This window comes from Conger conger, chromosome 3 (genome assembly GCF_963514075.1).
Source record: "Conger conger chromosome 3, fConCon1.1, whole genome shotgun sequence".
Taxonomy (NCBI): Eukaryota; Metazoa; Chordata; class Actinopteri; order Anguilliformes; family Congridae; genus Conger; species Conger conger.
In genome coordinates this window covers 39,854,214-39,874,772 of record NC_083762.1, presented here as the reverse complement: position 1 = coordinate 39,874,772, position 20,559 = coordinate 39,854,214, and the positions used below count along the sequence as shown (strand labels likewise).

At 37.1% G+C, this 20,559-nt stretch overlaps 1 protein-coding gene across 1 annotated transcript; it reads left to right on the top strand.

Moving 5' to 3' along the window:
- Positions 1 to 1,079: 1,079 nt before the first annotated feature.
- Positions 1,080 to 19,068, top strand: LOC133123473 (dipeptidyl peptidase 4-like). Its single transcript, XM_061233939.1, has 26 exons — positions 1,080 to 1,106; positions 2,215 to 2,299; positions 5,085 to 5,183; positions 5,328 to 5,425; positions 5,527 to 5,601; positions 5,706 to 5,758; positions 6,043 to 6,112; positions 6,571 to 6,691; positions 6,803 to 6,957; positions 9,972 to 10,069; positions 10,458 to 10,587; positions 10,904 to 10,942; positions 11,090 to 11,188; positions 11,296 to 11,366; positions 11,991 to 12,044; positions 13,300 to 13,427; positions 14,236 to 14,286; positions 14,593 to 14,691; positions 14,795 to 14,864; positions 15,129 to 15,323; positions 15,799 to 15,853; positions 15,975 to 16,074; positions 16,233 to 16,291; positions 17,332 to 17,404; positions 17,597 to 17,670; positions 18,924 to 19,068. Exons 1-26 carry the CDS (start codon positions 1,080 to 1,082, stop codon positions 19,017 to 19,019), a joined length of 2,274 nt encoding a protein of 757 aa, XP_061089923.1. The 3' UTR covers positions 19,020 to 19,068.
- The last annotated feature ends 1,491 nt before the right edge of the window (positions 19,069 to 20,559 follow it).

The following is a 20,559-nucleotide window of genomic DNA, read 5'->3' as shown; positions in this document are numbered from 1 at the left end:
TCTAATATATTCCAGACCTTGATATGTGCCATTGGTAGGAGATAATCAATGTAATTTGCATCATATGTGAGTAGTCATAATGTTTTGGCTCATCTGTGCAAGTATTCAGACCCTTAATTTTGTACTTTGTAAAAGCCCCTTTGGCAGTAATTACAGTTTCAAGTCTTCTTGAGTAAGTTCCTACAAGCTTTGCACTTCTGTATGGCAGTTTATCCCATTCTTCTTGGCGGATCCTCTCAAGCTCCCGGGGACACTCAAAGCCCTGATCTATGCTTCACCACTTTTATCACTGCGGTCTACATGGTTTCCATGTAGATTGATCAAATTCTAGACACGTCTCAAGGATTATTAAAGCAAACAGGATACTTGGAGGTCTGAATACTTCTGTAAATGAGAGATTTCACCTCATTAATTTCTAAACCATGTTTTTCACTTTGCCATTATTGGTTATTGAGGGTCGATTGATAGGCAGACATACCAATTTTATAAATTTAAATTTAAATATACAACGTGTGCAAAAAGTGAAGGGGTCTGAATACTTTCTGAAGCCACTGTATATAATGGTTATATACACTCAGTGAGCACTCAGCATTACTGTCACCTTCCTGTCAGCTTTGACCAGTCTGGCCATTCTCCTCTGACCTCTCTCATTAACGTGTTTTTGCCCACAGAACTGCTGCTCACTGGATGTTTTTTGTTTTTGGCACCATTCTCTGCAAACTCTAGAGACTGTTGTGCATGAAAATCCCACGAGATCAGCATTTTCTAAGATACTCAAACCACCCTGTCTGGCAGCATCAATCATTCCATGGTCAAAGTCACTTAGATCACATTTCTTCCCCATTCAGACATTTTGTTTGAAAAACAACTGAGCGTGTCTGCATGCTTGTATGTATTCAGTTGCTGCCACATGATTGGCTGATTAAATATTTGCGTTAATAAGCTGGTGTACAGGTCTACCTAATAAAGCGATCACTGAGTGTACAGTGCAGTCTGTATTTGGACAGTGGTACAATTCCTATTCTTTTTGCTCTGTACTCCAGCACATTGAATTTGAAATGAAACAAAGTGAGGTTAAGATGCAGACTGTCACCTTTCATTTGAGGGTATTTAGAGCTATATCAGGGGATCCTTTTAGGAATTATGTCCCTTTTTATACATAGTCCCTCCATATTAGGGGACCAAAGGTAAGTGGACAGGCTTATCTGTTGTTTCTGATTAGTCCGGTGTATTCAATCACTTCCATAGTGCAGGTATACGAAAGCATTCAGTAACTAGTCTTGATTCTTTTGATTGCCTTTGGAGACTGTTATTGGTTTGTAGAGGAATGGGGAAATGGGACAAGCGAGAACCATTCACACAGATATCCGAGCGGAGTGGTTGGTGTGTAGGGTTGAATTACGTCCTGTAGGTAGGAAGTGGTCTCTGCTGTTGAGTGCGCTGTAGGCCAGAAGGCAATGAATGGGGTGACCTCAGCAGGGGAGTGGCATGTGATAACTTTGGAATATTGAAGACAAGTCAGGCAGCGGAGTTCTATAGCCTGTGCCAGGAGATATCCTTGCAAGAAGGGAGAGCACAGGACCAGAGCAGGGGTACAATTCCTGCGTAGTAGGCTTGCCTTCATAATGTATGTCTTAATGGAAGTGATCTTTAGATGGCCAATAGAAAGTATTTCCACTACCGGTTCGATTTCTTCACTCAAGAAGTTGTGTGCAGATTTATAAACTTCTATTTGGCAACTACTATATCAATATACAGCATCTACTTTCAGTGTGTCCTGAAGTTCAATGGTCCAGCAAAGAGAGCCAGTTTTAACCCCAGGATCTTTAATCTCACTTACGTTTATTATCCCCTTTTACAACCAAGTAAAGTTAATTTTTAACCAAAACTGCAGAACCCTATGAGCTTCATTGCAATTTGGTTTGCTAGCAAAAAGGAGATAAATCCTCATTCGCTCCCCGTCAATGAGGAATTATAATAACTTGCCATTTTCACCTGTGAATATCAAGTCCCCAGCACAATTATGGTGAGTTACTGATGTTTATTTATATGCATTTGTACTTTTTTGACCAGAGGTATATATACATTTGTGATTCTATAGCACACTTGCATATACAGTTGTATATACCTGTAAAGAGTAAACTACGAGTCTGAATGGCATGTGTCCCTTAACCTTTACACATTTATTTATTTATTTTGCTTTCATCTTTAAAGGTAATTGGCAAGGTGGTTCTAGGGATCATAGGGGCAGCAGTCGTCGTCACATTAATCGCGGTACCAACCGCAATATTTTTGAATGGTAAGTTTAACCCTCGGTTTTGAAGTAAAGAGAATTTATTATTTGTTAATATAATATTATCATGTACGTAGGAAACTCTTGGCTCACACAGTATGATACCTACAGGCATCTGCGAGAGTTAACACTGAACATTTTACTGCGTTGTTGCAATGTTGATTTGACAATTACATCATGATAATCTGTACATCATACTGATGATAGTCATTGTTTGTAAGTACCCCAAAAAACATCACAGTATATGTAGTTTGTGCAATTTACTTAAATTCATTGTAGGCCTATTGCATTAAAAAAGTTATTGAAAGGTGATATTTCAGGTGTATTAGCCAATCATCGTTATTCTTTTTATTATATAGCCTAATCATATCCACTATGCATGCATTGTTCGATTACTTTGATTTATTTAAAAAAGAATCAGTAGGCCCACTTGAGCTGAAATTCAGCTTGATATAATTTATTGCCTTCATTGCTCATTTCAAGATGTTTGAGCTGATGTTTGGTATGAAAGGTAGTGTTATAGTGCTTTTGGCAGCTTGATCTAAATTCCACTACCAATTCTAAAAACTATGGGCCACCATAAAAACAATAACAAACATACAACCCGTAAAGAAACCTGCCATCCATGATACTGAAGGGAAAATGACCTGGGGTGCGTTTCCCGAAGCCTTCTTAATGCTACGTCGTTCGTAAGTTGTACCTTGAGCTCTAACTTAACGTTTCAGCCTGTTTCTCGAAACGTTCTTAGCTAAGTATACCATAGCTGCCAACTCACGCTTTCGGCGTGAGACACACGCATTTGCCTGTTTTCACACGCACATGCAAATGCGTGTGTCTCACGCCGAAAGCGTGAGAGTTGGCAGCTATCATATACCTTCTGTACGTCGTACTTTCGTAAGGTTGGTCTGGACCACTCTTAGCTATACCTTAGCGATGTTGTCAGCTCACTCCGCTAGTGGCCACCACTGTTACGACCGCAAGCCTCTGAAAGCAGCTGTTGCACTTCACATCTCAATCTGTTATGCAATATGTACACTAATAATTCTACAGTTGTAGTTGGCTAATAATATTACTAAAATATGCAAAGAATACTTGTTGCATGTTGCACTTTTTTGAACATGTTGCCTAATTGCCCTTTAAATGATATTCATAAGCCGACGATTTCCCACTCTCTGTGTGCTGGAGCGACATTCAACCATAGTTCTTTCTTGGTGTTGTTGGACGCCGTAGTCCTAAAACTGGAAAATAATGTTTCTTTATTCAGCGCCACGTATAACAATATCTCCATTTCGTTTGCTGTGAAGCTGTGGGACGGCTTTTTTCGTTGTTTTTTTCTGCCATATCTTATGTTAATTTTTTCTTCTTCTTCTTTTTTTTAAATCGTGTTGGTGCGTTTTGCTTGTTGGTGCGCTTATTGAAAACGTCAGCCAATTAGAGAAAATTGTGAATTACACAATTAGTTATGTGATGGTGCTTCTGCCAAATCAACCCTGATTGCAAAGTCATGTAAGGCACAACGGCAAAGATATTAAAATAATAAAACATGATATGCCAAAGAAGGCGTATTGCTAGATGGCGTAGCCATAACCGTATCACTAACCGTACAGGCTATAATTTGGCGAAAATTATATATACGGTTGGATAATTTAGTTTTTAATTCTATTAATGCGTTCCCACCAGTCGTGATAAATGCAATATTTTTAAGCATTCCTGCAGTGTTTCATTCATAAATAACACTACTTTCACTCATAACGCAGTCACAGTCGCTGCATGGAGTGCATAATCGATCTTATAGCGAGTCGATGGGCCTAGTAACTTCGCACGTAGAAGCTATCCCTTTAGCAACGCCCTAAGTGATAGTTCGGGGAACACAGGTAGAAAAGTAAACAACTTTAGTAAGGTATACCTTAGAGAGTCTTCGTAAAGCGCCAAGAGACACCGTTATCGCGAAACACACCCCTGATTGTTTTCTATACGAGGTTTGATATTTATGATTTCTCCTATGAGTGTGACATGGTTCTGAACAGTGTTTAACCTGTACATAGACTGGGAATTGAATTGATTCAAAGTATTGGAAGTAATTGGGCGGATGACTTCTCAGCTGCTTCTGCATATTCAGTTCATGTTGACAAATTCCAATAATGAAGTCCAAAAGGCAATCAAAAGCCTAGAATCAAGACTAGATACTGGATGCTTAAGCTGCACTAAGGAAGCGATTGAATAGACCTGACTATTCCGCTTAGAAATCAACAGTTTAATTACTTTTGGTCCCCTAAAATGGGAGAATACATATAAAAAGGGATGTGATTCCTACACGCATCAAATTAAAGGGGACAGTCTGCACTTTAAGCTCATTGTTTAATTAATTTCAAATCTAATGTGCTGGACTTTAGAGAACAGAAATTGTACCAACTGTCCAAATACATACAGACTCCACTGGATACAATCCTGCATCAGGCAGAAAATTCGCTGTTTGCAATAGCTTGGTTATCAGCATACACGATTATCAAATGTTGATCTCAGACGCAGTCTTTCAGTTCATCATTGTGTATATATTGTGATTATGAAACATTCAAATAGAATTCATTTCAGTAGTAAAACAGGGAAGCCTAAATAGTTTAATAAATTCCATGTAGCAGTATGGAACCACAAAGAGATTCATATTACATTTTGTTTGAATATATCATTTTATATTTTACATGGAATTATTTGAAGTACTGGATATTTATAAAGGCCATGGGGTATGTAACAATTTAACAGTGAATATTATTCTTTGTTTCTGCCACTTCAGAAGAAGATGATGTGGTTGATCCAAAGAGGACATACACACTTGAGGACTATTTCAACAACACCATTCGTTATAGATCATACAATATGCGCTGGATATCAGGTAAAACATGGAGGTGTTTATTGTCCTCTCACCTAAAAGCATTGTAGTAAAAGGCATGTCAGCATTTTCCTTAACCTTTACTTACAAGTGAATGCAAGCATAATTTGAATTAATATTCAATACTCTTCTTCTTTCCCCCAACAGACAACGAGTACCTCCATACAACCAGTGAAGGAGCAGTAGTCATTTACCGTGTTGAACAAGAAGGAAACGCCTCAGAGTTTTTGAACAGCAAACACTTTGTGAGAGGTTTTTCATTCATGTGAAATGATTGAATTAATTTATTTCCTTAAACTTTAATGCAAATTCACAATCACCCCTTTTTGAAATATTTATATTCCAGGATGAGGTAAAAGCAAGTAACTACTTGGTGTCTGCCGATCGGAAGTATGTATGTTTTGAGAGCAATTACACTAAGGTAATGAATAGCATTCTTTAGAAATATTTAAATAGCTATCTTTCGGGGGGAAAAAAAGCTTGATCAAAAATAAAGTTAATTGCTTGTTCATTTTTTTTCAACAGCAATGGAGACACTCTTTCAGTGCTTCTTATTCTATGTTCGACATGGGAAATAAGTAAGTGCATTGCCTTGTGTCATACATACATTGTCATGTAATGATTCACTAGAAACCCTTATCATTAGCATACATTTGTAGGGTTAACAGTGGACAGACATGTAACAAACCTCACCCAACAAAAATGCTTTATTGTCTTTGTGATGTGAATTATTTTAATCCATGTGATATTGTGTGAGCACCAAACATTAATTAACGCATTTATAAATAAGGGTCTTCTTAAAGCTATTTGTCAAATTTGTCAATTTGTCAATTTGAGCAAATAAGTTTTTCCACTTTTTTAGCACATTTATAGATTCCCATATTCCAGAAATGGTGCAGAATTTGGCATGGGCTCCTACCGGAAATAAACTGGTAAGCGTACAACTCAATCTCATTCATTCATTCAGTCTTGTATGGGTATTTTTGTATGGTAGTGTATGTGCAAAAATTCTGCTAAATTCTGTGGCATTTTCTACAAAACATGTAATTACTCTGCCATGACTTAATATCAGTAGAAACGTATGTGAGTTGGCTTCTCCACCTCCCGTGTTTGGTAGGTGTGATACATGATTTATTGGGACACCTCCCATTGTAAAGAATTGAATATGACACCATAATCCATGTAATTGAAAGTGCAAGAGGATACATTGTTCTTGCTAGCACACATTATAAGGAAGTAATAAATTGGGAAGTGTGAATTTTTATTTTACTCTTGGTAAATATACTTCCTAAAGCCAATATAATGATTCATAATTTTGTGTTTGAAAGCATTCTTAAAGAAATGCAATGTATTAAAATGCATTACTAGTGCCAGTGTGCTTTTCTGACAGGCCTATGTTTGGAATTACAATGTTTACGTAAAACAAAATGCCACAGCAGAACCTACACAAGTGACTACCAATGGAAAAGAAAATGAAATTCTCAACGGTATCCCTGACTGGGTGTATGAAGGTAAGGGACAAAACATTTTTCTTGCGGTTTGCATATTGGCGTTAATATGATTTAGAACATTTTCCAAAGGCTTTTAATGCTCAAATGTACATTTTTCCCCATTACTTTCAGAGGAGATGTTTTCAACTAAAAATGCAATGTGGTGGTCTCCAAGTGGGAAGTTCCTGGCCTATGCACAGTTTGATGACAAATTGGTCCCCGTCATTGAATATTCTTGGTATGGAGCTGACCAGTATCCCCAAACAGTCATTATTCCATACCCCAAGGTAAGGTCCTAATAGCACATTGAACTGACAAATTCATGTCGCATTCAACTAGGAACCAGTTGACAATACAGGCTCCATTGCAGCTTTCCATACACGTTCCATTGCACATTTACAGAAATATGGCGTTGGGTTAAGAAAGTCGTTTACGAAGTCGTTTAGACTACACTTTTGCAAGCTGTTTGTAAATCTCTTTGAGTGAATATGCTCATCATTTTAATGGTAAAAGTGGTTGGTTAAATGAAAAACTACAGCCATGGGGATGATTTTGTCTGGGCATTATCCATGCTAGCCCTGTGCACGGACCCGCTGCCAACCTGGACGTTGACAAATAGTAGTGAAGCGACACTTTGCTAACCATAATTGACAACAGTGGTACAAAGCTTCAGGTTTTTGTAGTGTTATGCTTAACATGCACACATAATGTTTAACAGAAAGAAAACAGCACTAAAGCTTAGCCTGTTGAAATGAGAATAAACATAGGCCTAATTTGTGCGAATACATATTGAAAGAAAAAGACATCACTCCTGTGTTTGTTCCAGAGGTGCAAGTGGCAAGGAAAACCTGTTTAAAAATGTGCAATAGTTCAGATACGGCTGTTTTAATTTGTAAGTTGAGCTTAACTATACAAACTATTAACTATAGAAGCTTTGTTTAGCAGCATTGTTGTCAAACATTGTTAACTGTTGGTTAAGTGTTGTTCTCCCCGTTCCACGATCCTGTGGGAAACACTGCATTATTTTCTATTGTGTGTTATGATGTTATTGGCTTATTATTTCAGCATTATATGAGTTGTGGGCCCTCAATAGTTTTTTTAGATCAGGGCCAAATTGGAAGAAAAAGTTAAGTCTTAATGTCACTACTCCCTAGTTATGAGATACAGTACATTCTAAATGGATCTGGGCTGCGTTTCCCGATAACGGTTAGCCTTTTACGAAGACTTGAAAAGTATACCTTATTAAAGTTGCTTACTTTTCTAGCCGTGTTCCCCAAACTATCCCTTAGGTGGTTGCTTAAGGGATAGCTTCTTTGTGCGACGTTACTTGGCCCATCGACTTGCTCAAAGATCGATTATTCAGTCAAGCAGCGACTGCTTGACTGCGTTATGAGACATAGTAGTGTTCTTTATGAATAAAACACTGCAGGAATAATTACAAATATTGCATTTATTACTGGTGGGAATAGAATTATTAATAGAATACATTTTTTAAAAAGAATTATACAACTTACCCTGTATAAATAAAGGTTAATAGTAATATCATTTTTACCAAATGGGTGCAAGAACCCGGTACCTCAGATTGCGGAATCACACCTCATCCCACTACGCCACCGGGCAATACACCTTCTTTGGCATCATGTTTTATTTACATTATTTTAATATCTTTGTCATGGTGCCTTAAATGACTTTGCAATTGATTTGCCAGAAGCACCATCTCATTACTGGTGTAATTAACTATTTTCTCTGATTTGCTGACGTTTTCAATAAAAGCACACCAACACAAAAACAGCATAAGCTATGGTGGATACATCCCACAGCTTCACAGCAAACGAAATGGAGATATTATTAAAGGAGGTGGTGCTGAATAAAGAAACATTGTTTTCCAGTTTTAGGACTACAGTGTCTAACAAAACAACGGAAGAACTATGGTTAAACATCGCTCCAGAAATCGGCAGTTTATAAATATAATTGAAAAGGCAATTAGACTTGTTCAATAAAGTGCAACATGCATCCATTGTAATGTACAATTTTATTCTTTGCATGAAAACACTCCCATTAATGTGGCATTTTAGTAACATTATTAGCCAACTACAACTGTAGAATTATTAGTGTACATATGGCTTTACAGATTGAGATGTAACTAAGAGCAACAGCTGATTTCAGAGGCTTGCGGTTGTAACAGTGGTGACCACCAGCAGAATGAGCTTATAATATCAATAAGAGTGGTCCAGACCAACCTTACGAAAGTATCACTTACAGAAGGTATACTATACTTAGCTAAGAACGTTTCGGGAAACATACTGAAATGCTAAGGTAGAGGTTAAGGTATAAATTATGAACAATGTAGTGTTAAGAAGGCTTGAAACACAGACTGGAAAGGCTGGAAACGCAGCCCTAACTGGTTTACAGGCTCCTGAATGTCAGAAGTATATGTCAGAGATAACATTTTTCTCCCATTCTGATGGTTGATGTGAATATTAACTGAAGCTCCTGACCCGTATCTGCATGATTTTATACATTGCACTGCTGCCACGCGATTGACTGATTAGATAATCGCATGAATAAGTAGGTGTACAGGTGTTCCTAATAAAGTGATCAGTGAGTGTATATTACAATACTTAAATTGTACACTCACCAAGCACTTTATTAGGTACATTTTTACTTTATTACACCTACACATTAATGCAATTATCTAATCAGCCAATTGTGTGGCGGCAGTGCAATGCATACACTCATGTAGATACAGGTCAGGAGCTTCAGTTAATGTTCGTATCAACCATCAGAATGGGGAAAAAATGTGATCTAAATGACTTTGATCGTGGAATGATTGTTGGTGGCAGACAGGGTAGCCTGGGATTTCCACACACATTAATCTCTAGAGTTTGCAAAAAAAAAAAAAAAGCAACAATTCTCCAGACAGAAACGCCTTGTTAATGAGAGACGTCAGATGAGAATGGCCAGACTGATCAAAGCTGACAGGAAGGAGACAGTAACGCAAATAACCACACATTACAACAGTGGTATGCTGAAGAGCATCTCTAAACACACAACGCCTCAAACCTCTAAGTGGATAGGATACAGCAGTAGAAGTCTAAAAAACAAGTTGAATAAATACCTAATAAAGTGCTCACTGAGTGTATGTGAAATGATTATTTATTTTCTCTATGGGAGGCCATACATTTGAATTGTAATTTCTTCCAAAATAATTCTGTATTATATTATACGGTAATGCTTGAATTGGTTTAACTGTGTAAACCTTTGTATTATATATTAACTAATACATTTCATTCTTATCTAGGCAGGGGCGTCAAATCCCACGGTCAAGTTGTTCGTTGCTGATACTACAATGACGTCACCTGTCATGGAGGTCGTAGTGCCAAATTCAGTAGGAATAAAGTACAGTATGATTCATTTTACGTAACATTTGCAAAGTAATAGCATTTCACAATGACTGCCAATGATTATTCAACTTTCTTACAAATATTTTGTTGATTTCCTAAACTGGTCCATCAAACAATATTCTGGTGTTGTTTCACACCAGAAAGCTGCAGGATGTACTATTTATTAGAACTTAATTGATCAATTCAAGTACTTCTGTATAGTTCATTACATGGGCCACCTGTGTTCTTGGATCTGAGCTGGATGATGATTATAAGTAACAAACTGTTTTGCACTGCTTTGAATTGTATGTGAAGAAATTGTAGAAATTGTCATCGAAGGGCCACTTAAAAGATCTGTAGTAGATAAGTAGACGTCTTCTCCATGTTGTATTTCCTTTTTGCAGTGACCACTATTTGAGTTCCGTCACCTGGGTTACAGATGAACGCATTGCAGTCCAGTGGCAGAAAAGGAAGCAGAACTATGTCCTTTTACAGATCTATGACTTAGTTGGGAGCATCTGGACTGAGGGAGCAGTACGTGTCCCATGTCCCTCCTGTGCACATACTTCTTTTTAAGTCCATCTAGTGCCAGTATCTGAACAATTCCCATGGACAATTAAGCAACTTTAAAAAAAATTCATTTTAACAATAAAAGATATTATGCAGCATTTACTGTATACCTTAATGATGAGTCTTACATAAATCATATGACACCCAGTTCAGTAGAAGTGACAAAAATAATGATCCAAGATACACCCATTGAATGAAAGCAGCATTACGCTAAAGAATATTATGAGAAGAATCTTACTGTGAAAGTGAGGTTAAGTTCTTTTTCTGTTTTCTTTTTTAGAATCATGTCGAAAGGAGTGATGGTGGATGGGTTGGGCGAGTACGTCTAAAATTGAAATAGCACAGATAATAATACGTAACATAATATATGCATCACAATAACTAAAAATTCACTTTTAATCACTATTACTGAAAAAATCTATTTCTGTTCAACTGTGAAACCAAACACCCTTCATCTTTTTTTCAGTTTTCGCCAGACTCACCTGTCTTTGCTGCGGACAACACAAGTTTTTACAAAGTGATGAGTGACATAAATGGCTATAAGCACATCCATTATGTGCATGCTGTAAGTAGAAGTAGAAGCAGAAGCAATAAGCAATAAGCAGTAAGGGTTCTCTACTGGACTGTGTGGTTGAGAAACATCATGTCTCACCATGCCTTCTCTGTTTGAAGGGTAATGCCATCCCCATCACATCAGGAAAGTGGGAGGTAATCTCCATTTCCAAACTGATCAAAGACGCCCTGTAAGTCTTGTTAAGCAGATTATTGACTTATGTGCTTCATGTTGCTTTTGATTGCTTTAAATTAAGGGGCTACTAGGTGGGTCATTATGTTATGGCACGGTTTCACGGCTTGGCCCTACGGGCTGATATAGATCCCAACCATGCCAGTTCTGATTTTACCCAAGATCCTGGCAGTGTGATGCACAGTTGGCTCCAAAGTTATCCAGGGAGAGGAGGATTTTGATATGCTAAGATGTTTGATACTGTTAATACTGTTTGAAGGGATTGCTTACGGCTGCAACTTCAAAGTTTCCGAACTGCGGTGTTGTGGCAGCTAACATTACATGGAAGCAGCAGAAGCTTGTCTGCACACTCACAAATGAAGGACAGAGTGTGATGAACAAGATTGAACATTCCAAATTCAGGAGAAAGCAAATACTCACGGCTTCTTAACCACAGGAATTGTCACAGTACAAATCACAGACTCCATACTGGAGAAAAAGTGTTAGTTCAATAATATGAAATGGATTGAAAAAGAAAAGTGATGTGTAGAATCACAACAAATGAGTATGAATAGTCTAATGTAGGTATACCTGAAACTCTGCTTTACATTACAGTAACAAAAAATATTTTTCATTTCCACAGATACTATGTCAGTAATGAATACCTTGGGCGGCCAGGCCAGAGAAACCTTTATAAGTAAGAAACTTTTTATTTTATAGTTATAGCCTGTGACTTAATATGGAAATAAATTACAATAAACTATTGAATGTGGAATCTTGAAATTACAACATTGTGTATTTAAAAAATATGTCCTCAGCATTTTCACAATTGACACCCATCATCCTGTATCTCTACTGTAATAGAACAAATTCAAATGAAGGTATTGCTCATACACTCAGTGAGCACTTTATTAGATATTTATTAGACTTATTTTTTAGACTTATTGGTCTTCTGCTGCTGTAGCCTATCCACTTAGAGGTCTAACGCGTTATGTGTTTGGAGATACTCTTCTGCAGAGCACTGTTAACTTGAGCAGGGTAACTTGAGTTACTGTCTCCTTCCTCGCAGCTTGAACCTGTCTGGCCATTTTCCTCTGACCTCTCTCATTAGCAAGGTGTTTACGCTCACAGGACTGCTGCTCATTGGATGTTTTTGCTTTTTCGCACCACTCTCTGTAAACACTAGAGACTGTTGTACATGGAAATCATAGGAGATTAGCACTTTCTTAGATACTCAAACCACCCTGTCTGGCACCAACAATAATTCCATAGTCAAAGTCACTTAGATTACATTTCTGCCCTATTCTGAGGTTTGATATGAACAACTGAACCTCTTGACCATGTCTGCATGCTTTTATGCATTGAGTTGCTGCCACTTCATTTGTTGATTGTATATTTGCATTAATATGCTGGGGTACAGGTCTACCTAATAAAGTGTGCACTGAGTGTATGTTTATACCTTTTGGATGTGTTAATAAGAAAGTACAGTACCAGTCAAAAGTTTGGACACATCTTGCCCTTTTCAGCTTTTTCTGATTGATGACAGAGGAAATAAGACATCAAACAATTCACATGTGAATTCACATACCTCAGACCCTTGACTAAAAACCATTTAATCCACAAATGTGTTCCATACTGCATCAGCACAATTCTGGTGATGTTGATAGATTTCATGGCATACAAATATATGCAACCAAATAGAAAACATGACTATTTCATTTGACTTGAAATTTCTTTACAATTGCTACATGGTAAAAATGTATAAATGTATAAAAATACTCTTTAATAAAAGCTGAGAACCTTCGTATTGACCACATGTGAGTTGTTTGATGAAACACAGAAAATAAAACATTAATCAGAAAAATGACAAAAAAGGCTCCGAAATGTGTCCAAACTTTTGACTGGTACTGTATACTTCTTGAAATTTGAGAGTGTGTTTCTCTGTCTGTCAGGATTTCAATAACCAGCAGTGGCCATTCCCCACCTGAATGCCTTACCTGTGCAGTGCGAGAGGAGAGGTGCCAGTACAACTCAGCATACTTCAGTGAAGAAGCCTCTTTTTACCGCATGGACTGCTACGGTCAGTTGCCTTGCCAATGATCTCTCTGCAAAAATGAATGCATGAAATTGCCATGACATACTTTCAATCCACAAGGAAAAATAATTATTTTTTTGTAGTCCAGTATAAGCAGGTATACACAGTGGGCTGCCTTGATAAATATGCACAACAATTACTGTAGACTAACACAGAATGACAGCCTTGAGTCTTTTCTATCATTTGTGATAAGTTTAGAGAAGACATTTGCAGGATTTTTTTACCATGCAAAACCAATTATTGATATCCTTGGGTTTGCTGTGAGGACCCCCCTCTTCCATTCAGACCACAGGTTTTGGATGAGATTTAAGTCTGGAGACTATGCCATTGCCCCTAAATAGTATCCCTGGACTACTGATGGCAAAACATTTCCAAAACGTCAATGAACAGCCTCCATATTTGCCATTGTGCTTCTCCTTGTATGCATTCCTCTTTTGCCACCAACATGCCAATGGTGTGTATGTCCAAAACATTCAAATTTTATCTCATCTGACCATAACAATCTCTTCCAGTCATAATTGCAAAGAGGTTTGGGAGACTCCAGATGACTGATTTTATTTACTGTGCTCAGTAAGGGCTGTCTTCATGCTACCCTTCCAAAGAGTTTGTTGGTATGGAGGTGGAATTTTATAAAAGTCATTAGATTATTATCTGTGTTTATTATGTGCAGCCTTTTTTCTTCATTTTTATCAAGGGTGCCGATAATTATGTAGCCCTATAGCCTATAGCTGATCATATGGTAAAATGCTTGCCTATGCAAAAATACCATATACTTTTTCATATCATTCCACAGGACCTGGACTACCTTTGTTTTTACTTTATAACAACAGTGGCAATCCAAGAGGTAAGCAAATTAACAGAGAAAATGGTGGCTTTTTGACATTTCAACTGCCATTTCAATTTCTACAGATGTGCACATTCTTCTCTGGTTTACGATATGATAAATCATAAATAGTTTCAGATGACATTATGTATATTTAGTGCAGAAGTTTCAAGAATATATATGAAAATATATGTCACCAATATGCTCTCATTTTAAATATACAAGGCAATGTATAAATGGTTTACATCTGTGAGTGCATGTATTATTCTTTTAGATCTTTATAGATTTCAGGTAATATAGAAAATTATATTTACAATGTAATTTTAGAGATCCAAGTTCTTGAAGACAACAAAGGTCTGGAACAGATTCTGTCTGAGATTCAGATGCCAACCATGCGTCGTGGTACTGTCAAGCTCAACGGATTTGGTAAGATTTTTGATGGCATAAAATAAGATTCAAATCTGTGAAGATTCATGCTTACCACTTATACCTGTCATTCACTTGTTCTTGTCAACTTGTTTTCAAACAGACCTTTGGTACCAGATGACTCTCCCTCCTCATTTTGACGAGTCAAAACAATATCCTCTCCTAATTGATGTGTGAGTATTTTTGTACTTATTTGTCTTATTTGTTCTTTGGAGGGACATATTATTCACATCAGTCTTTGCATGATGCATATACTCCTAAATCATGTACACAATTCCATGTATATATACATGTACCATTAATAACAGAGCAGAACAAATATACAGTAGATCATTTGTTAATACATTTCTTTACTTATTATGCTACCAAAAGCTTTAGGAATACATATTTATTATTAAGTATGCCTTAAAAATGTAATCTTCAATCTCTTAATATAGATATGCTGGACCCAGTAGCCAAAAGGTAAATTACGTTTTCCAGCTGAATTGGGCCACATACCTTGCCAGTACAGAGAATGTTATTGTGGCCAGCTTCGATGGAAGGGGCAGCGGTTTCCAAGGTGACGAAATAATGCACGCTATCTACAGACAACTGGGTACATTTGAAGTGGAAGATCAGATATCAGCCACGAGGTGAGTTGTATCTTTGTGAAGCCAAGCAGAAGGGCAACCAGCTGTCCTTGATACAGTGCTCATTTATCACGTTTAGAGAAGCGTCAATAAGCAGCGAGCCCAATCTCTGATCTTCAGTCCCTCCGTATATAAGGGGAGATAATGTTCATGAGAGTTGTATATAGTTGTATATAAATATTGTATATTGTTAAGCTAATACCCGTACCAAATTATTTACTGTTGATTTTAATATTATGAAGTTATTTTAGTTAAAAGTATTATGAAGAGTAAACTAGTCATAGTTTTATTGCAAAAATCTATTTTCTTTGCTGCTCTACTATTTTCAGTCTAATGATGGTATTAGTTGTAATATATTGACCAGTTTATCATATTACCTGATCCACTTTTGTGTACCATAGCCATAACATTTTTTTATGGGTTTCTTATATAAAATTAATAAGGGAATGTGTAATAAAATCCTGTCTTCCTTTTACAGAAAATTTATTGATATGAACTTTATAGACAAAGACAGAGTAGCCATCTGGGGTTGGGTAAGTGGTAGTGTGTTGTTTTTTCTGAATAGATTTATAATATTTAGCAAAAATATATAATCTTTATTTCAAATAAGAACTATTCTGTAGCTCATCATGCTATAATGACTTTCTCTTGCAGTCATATGGTGGTTATGTAACATCCATGGCATTGGGTTCTGGGAGTGGAGTTTTCAAGTGTGGAATGGCTGTTGCCCCAGTATCTAAATGGGAATATTATGGTATGTATTAACAGACAAGAAAACTACCATCTTTATGATCCAACATAAAGTATTCAATAATTCCCTGGTGGTTATACTACCATATCCTAATTGATAAATTTGTTTGACCAAATAACTGCATACAAATTCATATAATACACAAAAATGTATGCTTTCAGATTCAATCTATACCGAACGTTATATGAACGAACCTTCTGATAATCTTGAATCCTACGAGGTAAGTGTCAAATTACAGAATGTTCAGATATTTCTGTTATGGACTGGTTTGAATGTAATTGTTTACAGTTATTACACTCTTTTCTATGAATGCTTTCTTCAATATCATTATGTTAAACACATTTTGTTTATATTTTTTATGTAATGAGGCACATCACATTTAAATATTGCATTCATCAAAATATGTAAGGGATAATAGCTGAGGGGCTGTGTATTATGCAGTTTGAATGCCTAACGTGAGGGTAGTACATTTAAGCCAAGGCCATATCCTGCTTATACAACTACTTGGCAACAAAAATTGTCATTATAATCAAAACATTTGTTTCAAAATATGCGATTCTACTGTAAATGGAAATGTAGCTTACGTATTGTATTACGATACAGTTTGGTCTTACCATGTTTGTTATCATGCATAACTAGCTTGCCAACTATTGAGTTACATTAAAAACTATAAACCTAATCGTTCCCAAACATGCAGAAACCAAACGTGTGCCATATGATTACTGCCCAGGTGTAAAATCCAGCTATGACCAGCTTGAAATACCAGCTACCAGCAATTTCAAAACCAACATGATCTTGCACAGATTTTTCCTGCCCTGGAAATTGGTTCACATATGCCGAATCCTGGATAAGCACCACCCCACGATGATATTCTGCAAATACATGGAGAAATATAATAGATGCAAAATAGATGTACTTACACATCCGTGGGCAAATGGTATAAAAATTGTTGCAACAGAGATCATGGTTCAGGTTAGGGTTAGGCTTAGGGTTAGGATGTAACATTAATTATATTAATTGAGCAGAGAGACACAAAAACATTTGGCTCAGTTTTGATTGGGGAATTAGAACATACTGTTAACTTAAACCGCTAGGAGGGGGAATGTTCAGATTTTGGAGGACCAATTTCAGTGGTCAGAATTGAGCATTCAGCCAAGCCTTGACTCTGAAATTGTGTCATAGTTTAATGCTAATAATCGAATCATTATTGTTTGTGATGTTCTTTATAAAAGTAGATAATCTCATTGTATGCTTTTACAGAATTCCACAGTAACCGCTAGGGCCCCAAATTTCAAATCTGTTGAATACCTTCTGGTTCATGGCACAGCGGATGGTAAGTGTATTTTAATATGTTTTATTCAGATGCACATATCCCTGATATTCAGATATTCATAATTTAGATAATGTTAAATCCAATAACACATAGAATGACATGGATATTATGATTCATAATTGTCCATTTTAAAATGTAGCAGATTCATCTAAACAAGGGATTATATCTGATCTTTTCGGATCTACTTTTCAGACAATGTTCATTTCCAGCAAGCTGCACAAATCTCCAGAGCTCTTGTCGAGGCAGAAGTGGACTTTGAGGCAATGGTAAAAATCATAGATTGAAGGGGAGTGTGGTGTGCAAATCTGTTACATTCAACTTGACTTATTTCTTGACGTATGTAAAGATAGTGCTTTCTAGCATAAGCTGCTTTTGAAAATGGCACTGTATTGTACTTTGTGGGTTCATTGTACTTACCATTCAACAGGCCAGTGGGATGGATTTTTGATTATTCATTTGTACTGAGCAGGACAATCATGCACCTGTGAATGTTTGACATCACTCAATTTCTGTTAGTAATGCAATGGCAAGTTAGTCCTACAATGCCCTCAATAACGTTTGGGACATTCATTTATTTGCCTCTGTATTCCGCCATTTGTGATTTGTAATAAAAAACACATGTAGTTTAAGTACTCGTAAAAGGCATTTTTGTACATTTTGGTTTCACCATGTAGAAATTACAGCAGTGTTTATATTACAGCATAGTCCCCCCATTCCAGGGCACCATAATGTTTGGGACACAGCAATATCATATAAATGCAAGTAGTCATGTTTCGTATTTTGTTACATATCCTTTGCATGCAATGATTGCTTGAAGTCTGCAATTCATGGACATTACCATTTGCTGGGTGTCTTCTCTGGTGATGCTCTGCCAGGCCTGTATTGCAGTCATCTTTAGTTCACACTTGTTTTGGGGGTAGTCCCCTTAAGGTTTCTCTTCAGTATATGGAAGGCATGCTCAATTGGGTTCAGATGAGGTGATTGACTTGGCCACTCAAGAAGAGGCCATGTTTTAGATTTATTGGAGATTTCAGATTTATTGGAGAAAATTTGGAAGCATGTATTGGAAACTCATAGGAAATCTGTCAATGTTAGTTCAAGAAAACATAGCTTGTCGGCTTGAAAAAGGTAGTTAATCATACAGAGACATAATGAACTATGAAAGAAAAGAATTAATAGAAAAGCAAACTCACTGGCATATTTTCCAATGCAATACTGGAGTGTGAGCTATTGATAGATATTAGACTTTTAGTTTTTAAGCCCTCCCATCCAGTATCACCACCAGCCGGCACTGGTAAGGTGCACTGAAATGGGGGGGGGGGACTATGTATAAACAGTGCTGTAATTTCTACATGGTGAAACCAAAATGTATAAATAAATACTATTTAATATAATCTGAGAATGTGCACTTTAACCACATGTGTAATTCCAAATCTAAAATTTTATGTTTTTTGTTCGCCATTTGTTGTTCCTTAATGTTATTGTATTTATACCATTTTTTCTTTCTTTTATATTCCAGTGGTACACTGATAAGGACCATGGTCTGGATGGCTCAGCCCATCAACATGTCTACACGCACATGAGCCACTTCCTCCAGAAGTGCTTTGCCAAGTAGTAGTACTAACTTCTGCCTTTTCAAATGCATATACCCTATACTTACTGCCATTCCAAATATGCATATCCTACTGTATGTATCGTAGCCACCTACTGCCATTCAAATACATAAATTCCATGTAACTATTGGCTTTCAAATCCATAGTAATTGTGGCTTTCAAAATATTAGATAAAAATAAAATATTGCACTAGAAAAGCCTTTCATATGTCAGTGTGGTAAAAATGTAAGCAGTGTTGAACAAATTAATGTGTAACTTGAAGTAATGTATTCTTTATCGTATTAACCAGAATATGTATAATTGTATGAATTTTTATATCCCGTATAAAATGAACCAGGGCATGCACGTGTGTACTTGGACTTGCAGCCCATTGAAGAGAATTCAAGCCAGAAATGCTGTTGCCATGTGGCCTATATACCTACTGGTTTTCAAATCCATAGATCCTGTTAATTTACTATTAATGTGCTATTCCAATATATTTCCTTCATTTTAATATGAACATATTTTTGTTCATTCAATTTTCAATTGCCTCTAAATAATTATAATTCCAAGTCTATAAAGTTCTGTAATGTTATGATGTCCTGTGATTTTTACACAAAGTTACTACTGCACTAATGCCACACCATATCAGTGCCTGCTTGTAAGAAAAGAAAAGAAAAATTGAGAAAAAATTGCCTAATTACCATTTACCATGGAACACAATGCCTCCCCCCCTCATCACCACCCCAACCCCCACCCACCTCTTTTGTCAAAAAGCTTGATCCTGGCTGTGCCTGGTCACGTTCATGTAAGGGTGTGGGGGACAGCTGGCATTTTTAAAGCTGCCTCTTGCCCTTTGATTTTAGGGCTTCACTTGCTTGCAGAGCGCACCCCGTTTGCTATACTCAGAACCATGTGACCGTGCACCTTGAGAAGAGGCGTGCAGATTCACGGCAACAGGAAGTCTTTCGAGTCTAAACCCCCTCTGAACTTAAGCGTTTAGTGGTACGACAGAGTCAGCGGTTTCCTTGGTAACCTGTCTCACAGAGTCACTTTATTAAAAAAATTTTAAAAAGAGAAAAAAAAACAAAAAAAACAGTTAAGATCCAGATTGATTTTGTCTGAAAACGATAGAGGTTGGAGGAAAGCAGTCATTAAAGGTTTTCTTGTATAGGCAGTTTGTGCTGGTGGCTCTCTTCCTGATGGGTGACAGTTGGGCCCTATTGCTGATGCTCTGATTCCCCATGGCTGCCTCTGAACAAGGCTCTCCCATCTCTCCTCTACAGCCAGCAGGACCAGATCCAGTCCCATTTCCAAAGGAGCGTTGCTAGACTGGGCCCTGAGAATTAATTTAACAAATAAAATCAAACCACAGATGCACACAAAGTCGTGATATTGGCATCTACTAGCATAAATGGATGTCGGCTGATTCAGGGACACCCAGAGAGGCACTGGCCTTAACCCAGTCAGCTTGCAATGAATGCTTGTTTTACAAAATTATGTGTGCAAAGGTCAGGTAATTGAGTAGTGCAAATGACTACATGACTACAATGCACATGAGCG

Excerpts from the sequence above, each read along its gene's own strand:
- LOC133123473 (XM_061233939.1), top strand. The coding sequence starts at position 1,080 with ATGCAGACTGTCACCTTTCATTTGAGG. Across the intron at positions 2,300-5,084 it reads AACCGCAATATTTTTGAATG|AAGAAGATGATGTGGTTGAT; the intron begins GTAAGTTTAACC and ends CTGCCACTTCAG. Across the intron at positions 5,426-5,526 it reads TTTTGAACAGCAAACACTTT|GATGAGGTAAAAGCAAGTAA; the intron begins GTGAGAGGTTTT and ends TTTATATTCCAG.